This window comes from Barbatula barbatula (assembly GCF_947034865.1).
Source record: "Barbatula barbatula genome assembly, contig: scaffold_183, whole genome shotgun sequence".
In the NCBI taxonomy this organism is placed as follows: Eukaryota; Metazoa; Chordata; class Actinopteri; order Cypriniformes; family Nemacheilidae; genus Barbatula; species Barbatula barbatula.
This window is the reverse complement of record NW_027636848.1, coordinates 15,011-22,952: the sequence shown is the minus strand read 5'-3', so window position 1 is coordinate 22,952 and position 7,942 is coordinate 15,011. Positions and strand designations below refer to the sequence as shown.

Here is a 7,942-nt window from a genome sequence, read left to right as displayed (position 1 = left end):
AAAGCAGATTGCAGATAAGTCAGATCGGATCTCTTTCCATCAAGAACATGAAAACCACATTTTCTGGACTTTATACAGCAGACATTCAAGATGGCAGTGGAAAACCAATCAAGGAATTCAGAGTCACTGTTAATGGTGAGCATGCATATTGTAGTTTTTGTGTGTTAAAGTTTGTTTGCCTATTTGCCTTTTTATTAAACAGAAAAATGTAATTAATTGTGTATGTATTAATAACCATGTGCTGAACATCCTCCTCCCTTGCATCAGTACCGTCCCGTTTCATTCAAACATGGCTTCTCTGTCAGTATGATGTATTTGTGACGGTGTGTTAAAGCTTGTAAAGTTCTACAGCCAACATCAATATAGGGTTTTCTGTTATGCTAGTGTTATTGTTTGTTGACATGTCTTAAAAGCCTTTAACATTCATTATAGTATTGCAATGGCTTTACAACTAACATTTTGTACGTTTAATTTCTAAATGTGACTCTGTTTCTTGCAGATGCTCCACGTGTTATCAGTGCTGGTACAGGTGATGTGAAGAAGTCAGTGTCAGTGAATGAGGGAGAATCTGTTACTCTACACACTGATGTCCAAACACACACAGATGATCTGATACTGTGGAGGTTTGGAGATGAAGGTCTTCTCATAGCTAAAGGTGACAAAGAAGACAATAAGAGCTCAATATATGATGAAGAAAAGAGATTCAGAGGCAGACTGAAGCTGGATGATCAGACCGGATCTCTCACCATCAGTGATGTCAGATTATCAGATTCTGGACTTTATAAACTGAAGATCAGCAGCAACAACAAACAGACATTATACAAGACGTTCAGTGTTTATATCAGGGGTGAGTCTCAATTCTCTCATTCAAACATCTGTCAACTGTGAGAATAATTCAGATACATTTCCCTGTTACGCTGCTTCTATTTGAGATTAAAGAGGTTATTAAGAGTTTCATTGAAATGTACAACATTTATTAACTAGAACTAGAAGTGTACAATCTCCTTATTCTAGTCTTACTGAAATCATATGGATTAAATGCCTAAGCACAGTTTTACCCTGAACACATTATTATTGGCTGAAAACAGTTAAAACTGGAATATTGTGTGTGTGCGTGCGTGCGTGCGTGCGTGCGTGTGTTTAATGTAGGGCTGCAACAACTTATCGATCAAATTTATAATAATAGATTATGAAAACTGTTGTAAACTATTTTCATTATGGATTTGTTTGTCTGTGATGTCACTTGCGAGCTGCACAGTTATACGTCTCTTATGTCTCTCCGTGTCATGATTCTGCCTTCTCTTGTCTTGATTTTTCTGGTCTAGTGGCAGAATCATGACAGACCCCTCGTGTTTTATTATTGTCAATCAGGACATAATATGCGTTCTCTCCAGTCTCGTCATTTGGCCCCGCCCCTCTCGTTCCTAGTATAGCTTTCCTCCTGTGTCTCATTACCCACACCTGCCCATTGTTATTTCCTTTGTTAGTCTACCTATTTAATGCCCTCTTGTCTATTGTCTTGTGCTCGTTCTTTGGTTCAAGGTCCCTGTTGTAGTTTCCTTGACTGCCGTGCATTTATCCTGTTGTACAGATTTATTATCTTGTATGTTATGCCTTGTACCCTTGCGTGTCGTCCTAGTTGTGCTCTGTTTTTGGATTACCCTGTCAAGTGTGTTCCCGTTGGTTTTGTATAAGTCTAGTTCTTTTTTGATCCCCCACATGGGAAGTGTTTTGTTTGCGTGTTAGTGTTTATTTACCGCCACCCCATTGTGGGTCTTTTGTTTCGTGTCATTTATTAAAAGTCTTGTTCATTCATCCTTGCTGCCTGCACTTGGGTTCTTCCATCACGTTCTCCTACACAGTCCGTGACACTCCGTGCATGCGGCATGTGGTGCACAGTTTTAGGATTAGTCTCTGTTATTACAGGTCTGTCTACAGGTGGAATAGCAGGAATAGTCTTTGCTGTCCTGGTGGCTGTTGCTGTTGTTGCTGTTGCTGCTTTTTCTGCTGCTGTGATTTACTATCGTCGCAAGATCTCTAAACAAGAGGGTGAGTTTAATCTTCAGCTAATACAACAATAGGAAATCTAATATCTTTATTGTACTAAAGTAGTTTAAAGAGTTCCTATTATGATTATTTATTTGAAAATATTTCTACATGATTTATTTTTTACTGTACATTAGCACATCATCTCTGCATGAAAAGCTTTGTTGTAGCTCCTGTTTTATTAAAGACAGACTGGACAGATGAAATATTTTATATGTTCCCAGAGAGCAAAAACACATGTGACATGATATCAGTGTTAAAGAAACACAACGGTTACACATTTAACTCTCTCACATACCATATAACATAGATATATGATGGGCTGTCATTGGACGGTTAAAAGGACTGTATTCATTAAAACAGTAACATTTGCACTTTATCAGAATATTACAAGACAAAAGTTATTGTTTTTGAAAATGACATTTATGACAATTGTGATTTCTAATGAAACTTTATATTATAAATGAAAAGGCTGAAATACCTCTGTGCCAGCTTGTTATCATCAGTGGTCAAGATATATTTGGTTTGTCATGAATAATTCGTGTTTATAATCAGTAAAATAAAATAAAATCTCTAAACATTTAGTAATAGTGATGGTGCTTCGACAGAAATCTGTATCAAATGTTTTTATTCTGCTGGTTTCACGTAAAATTTTATTCCCACTTGCCAACAAATGTCAAAAATCTCACTAGAGATGTGTTGGTGGGGACATCCACCGATTCTTTGATCAAAAAGCATTATGAACAGAAGATAGATGACATATATTCTACCTGCTTTGTAACTCTTCTGCTTACTTTGAACCTGATGCTTAGTTTGTGTTTCATTATTATTTTTAATTGAAAATACCACCTCAACTCTCACTTCTCTGTGCTTTGGGCTGGAATTTGTGCTTTAAACAAATATAAACAAGATCACTGAGCCTATGAGCTCATTCTGTATGTAATAACTGCACTGCTCCCGCTTAACAGACAAAACGCATCTGAACCGGTACATTGCCCAGCAGCACTATAGTTTTCATAATATCTTTTTATGACTTTTTATTATAGTTCAAAAATTAAAAATGTACTCGCCCTCATGCTATCGTAGGTGTACATGTCTTTCTTATTTTAGCCTAGGGATGCATTGATCAAAAGTACAATTTCAGTGCGGCTTCAAAGGGCTTTAAAAGATACCAGACGATGAATAAGGGTCTTATCTAGCGAAACCATCCGTCATTTTCAAAAGAAATTCAATTGATATGCTTTATAAACACAAATGCTCGCCCCGTTCTGTGAAGCGCGTTCATGACTTCATGTAATACGTAATTACGTTGAAAGGGTTGCACTTGATACCACGGTTGCAGCAAATCGCTGTGAAGAATTTCCCTTATGTTTACCTTTGCATTGATTATTGCCATTTGCATTCCTCACAGTTGAAGAATTAGCTTCGCCCGCTAGCTATGTTAAAGTTTGCTATCCGGGGAAAAATGAGCACAGTTGCTGTACTGACACTGACAGGTAATTATTTATATTAAACAGTGACGTGTCAGTATTGTACCCCAAAAGTGAGTTCAAGTAAAGTGGGCATATTTAGCTTCATCATCACTATTACATGTGTTCCTCCTTTACTAAATAATCTAGTATGGAATCAAAAATATATTTATCATATTTCATTAATCAATTAAGCTTTACATTCAATGTATTTCTTATTATTGGTTGATATTTGAAAAAGTGATTTATTGTTGTTGACACTATAACACTGAAGTTTGCTCATGTTTTCGCCCTGTTTTTTGTAATGCATTGAATCGCCATGAAAACACAGACTACCGTTATAAAAGCTTCAGCAATTATCACAACTTGAGAATGTATTACCGGCACAAACCTTAATGCGACACACACTCGGGTTTGGCTGAGAATGTTTTGTGAGGTACACAATTGACGAAAACAATACAGAGGTCGTTTCCTCTATTACGAACTTCTCCCATATCACAGATAAGTGTGGAAATGTCCTATTGGGCGACTTACAGTGGTATGCAAAAGTTTGGGAACCCCTAAGGAAAATCACTGCATCAGTTTGTCTTTTGAAGACTCAACTTCATTTTAACATATGTTATACCTTATGGAAACAGAAACATATCGGTAGTGAAATCACAACATGGGCATGTGCATAAATTTGGGCACCCCGAAGAAATCATTCCATTAATATTTAGTAGAGCCTCCTTTTGGTGCAATAACAGCCTGTAGACGCCTCCTATAGCCACAGACAAGTCCCCAAAGTCTGGCAGGTGGTATTTTGTGCCATTCCTCCATACAAAATGCCTCCAGTTCAGTCAGGTTTCTGGGCTTCTGTGCGTAGACAGCCTGCTTCAAATCAATCCATACATTTTCAATGATGTTAAGGTCTGGGGACTGGGATGACAAGAACATACTTGTACTTGTTAAAATCCACCAAGGAATTCATGCAGAAGCACAAGTGCTTTGGATCATTGTCCTGCTGAAAAATCCAACCCCGGCGTATCTTCAACTTTGTGACCGACTCTTGAACATTCTTGTCAAGAATCTGCTGATAGTGAGAGGAATTCATGTGGCTCACAGCCAGCTATTACCTACATGTATGTTAAACAGCCTTTTCTATGATTGGTTCCACCTGTCTGTGTTGTTGAAGGTCTCAGGAGCTGATCAAAGCAATTTTGTGCTGCAATGTGTCAGCTATAAATCCCTACAGGTATTTTATTATAATAATAATAATATTATATTCCTGTAACTCAGTGGTAAGAGCATTGCTTTAACATCCAAGGTTGTGGGTTTGACCCCATGAGATTGCAGATACCTGTGTATAAATGTATAGGATAATGCAATGTAAGCCGCTTTGGATAAAAGCGTCTGCCAAATGTAAATGTAATAAAGCTACTCTAAGAATTTCGGTCTGGAAAACACTCAATTGTCTACATCTCTGTAGGAAAACAAATCTGTTGCTGTGATCTCTTATAAAGGTAGAGCAAATTATCATGAAATCTCAGAGCGGGGCCCAAACTTCTGCATTCCACTGTAGCTGTGCTGAAATATTGGGATGCAAGAGTGAGATGCAAAAAAGCTCATTTCTGCTCGCGCTGTGTTTGAGCTGCCCGTCACGCCCGAGTTACATCGACCAATGATACATAAACAATCATTCATTCATAAAAATATATAACATTTTCACAAAGGCAATATGAGATGTATTCCGTATATTAAACATTTGAAATTGTATATGAAACATGAAATGTAAATGAATATAAAGCGTTTTTAATTCCCTGTTGTGTCACGTACCACCAGGGGTCTCTTGAGTACCACAGTTTGAGAACTACTGGCACAGAGGATGAATGAGGTTAAAAAAACTACAATATGTGAAAAGTGAATGTTTAGAAATGAACATCAATGAGTTTTGTTCCTTGTTAGTTCCTGTTTAATAATGATTTACATTGACACACATCATGAGATGATTATTAACAGAGATTATGAAAGAGATGTTCATGTATGTCTTTATTTCTCTCTTGTGTTTCCGTCCTGTGTTTGCTGTGCAGTTGTGACCGTTGAAGTGATGCAGGCAGATGATCTCGTTCTTCCTCGTGATCCTAAAGACATCCAGACAGCTGATGAGGGAGAGTGGTGGTTTGGAGATAAAGAGAAAATAGCCGAATTTAATAAAAAGAACAACACATCTTCTAGATATGATAATGTTCTTGATGAGAGATTCAAAGACAGACTTGTTCTGGACCGTCAGACTGGATTTCTCACGATCAAGTACATCAAAGCCAAACACTCTGGACTTTATAAACTGAAGACCAGCGGCGGATCAAGACCATCACAAGTTCATTATAATGTTATGGTCTTGGGTAAGTAGCTCAAACATGTATTAGTGACAGTGCTTGTTTATCAATTAATGCATTTTATATTAATAGTAAATGTTCAGGCTTTAGATATGTTTTGCAATTTGCTCTTTTCTGTATTCCTCAGTGAATCGTTTACAGGTAGAAAATGTATCATCATATGTGTTCTCTGGGACTCAAAAGCACTTCTCCCTGCGTCAGAGGACTGTAGATCTTTAATATTGTGTAAATCATCTGAATGCACATTCACTTGAGCTGATAGGATGTTCTTCTGTGTTCTTCTCTTCTATGTGCTGCTGCTGTTATGAATGAAGGAAGGGACAAATCTGTAGATCTGGGCGGTTCTGTTACTCTACAGACTGATGTTACTGACATAAACACCGATGATGAGATAGTGTGGACATTTGGACCTGAAGACACTCGTATCGCTCGAATCACTGGAGGGACTGAACCTTATTTATACCCTGATGAGAGATTCAGAGACGGACTGAAGCTGAACGATAAGACTGGAGATCTCACCGTCACAAACATCACTTATGAACACACTGGAGCTTACAAAGTACTGATCTACAAGAGTGGAGAGACTAGATACAAGAAATTCACGGTTCACACACCTGGTGAGTAAATGTGTTTTCATCCGAATGATTCAAGTATTGATGTTAAATCTCAGTGTTTATTAAGTGGAGATCTGATGTATCTGCTTTAAAAGCTTTTGTGTCATGACACAACAACCGTTGCTCTCACGTCAGAATATAAACCTACAGCTGACTGAAGATATTTGCTGTCTTTGCTTACACAGCGTGACACTTGCATTAAACATTTCTACATGTTTGATTGAGCTGTTTTAATAAGAACTGACAGCTAATCTACAACAAGACTGTTTTCAGCTAAAAGTATTGAAACTTTATTCAATGTGTGTGCCATTTTAATCGTAACGTTTATATTTTATTGAATTATTTAAGTATGTTTTCTTACACTTGTATCTGAAAGTCAGAACACACATGCTGTTTAATATGAACATGTCTAACACGTGTGAATTTCTGTTTTCTGGAAAGTGCAAAAATATCATAATGTTCATTCAAAACAAACAAATATTAAAAGATAATTTACTAAAATTGCCCAATGCATCATGCAAAAAGTTTTCATGTGCTATCTGTGTTGCTCAATTGACTCTTCTCATGTCATCTGTGATCTCTGACAGAATCAGCAAGAAACAGAGGAAGACGAAATGAATCGCGAAAGGAACCTCGGTTGAATGCCGCAGATTCTGCTGTCCCGTAAACTGTATAGATGCTCAACATCACAAGTGTGAAACATCTGATACATCATCATCATCTACAGTAACAAAACCACTTCACTGTTCTCATGATCCGTCATGAACCAATGAGAATAAAGTCCCTGTGTGCTGTTCAGCAGCAGTGATGAAGACTTTTAAAGCTAAACTTACAAGATTTTCTTTATAAAAAGACAAAGAAACTTTCTTTTATTTGCCGTTCACACTGATCAATGATCACAATGTGTTTATCTGTTACTCGCTGCAAAGCAAATTATTAGTTTGATATTTTGAGACTCCAGACATTATTGATCTGAGGATGAGAAATATCAGATACACATGAAGATCTGTGTGAACACCTGCAGTCTCTCTCTAACCCGCTAATCTGTTTTATATTATATACAGATTATACATATATACGAATATTATATGTTTTTATATAAGAACTAACACCAAAAACAAGTTGATGTTGATGTTAACCTGTGTTCAGAACAGAAAGAATGAGATCACGTGACGGCCTTTTCATTCACCTTCAGTGTGTGAAGCCTGTTCAGCGTTTTTATTGTTAATGATCATATTATTTTAGTCTTTTTTTAACTTTAATTGATACAGTTGTAAATTACTTAGTAACTTCAGATAAGATTCATCTGAATAAGTGACGTGTAAACAACAATATTACGGGAATATTGAAATGTGCCTTGTTATGTTTTCCGAATACATGCTTTAACCTGTGCTAGTTTTGAGTATTGCTTTACTAAATATACAATGCATTTCATTAT

At 36.9% G+C, this 7,942-nt stretch overlaps 1 protein-coding gene across 1 annotated transcript; it reads left to right on the top strand.

The window, feature by feature from the left end:
• Positions 1-47: 47 nt before the first annotated feature.
• Positions 48-7,942, top strand: LOC306891007 (uncharacterized protein; the record flags this gene model as incomplete). Its single annotated transcript, XM_079488432.1, has 6 exons — positions 48-135; positions 500-847; positions 1,927-2,049; positions 5,585-5,896; positions 6,205-6,507; positions 7,092-7,942. 6 exons carry the CDS (start codon positions 48-50, stop codon positions 7,169-7,171), a joined length of 1,254 nt encoding a protein of 417 aa, XP_079344558.1. The 3' UTR covers positions 7,172-7,942.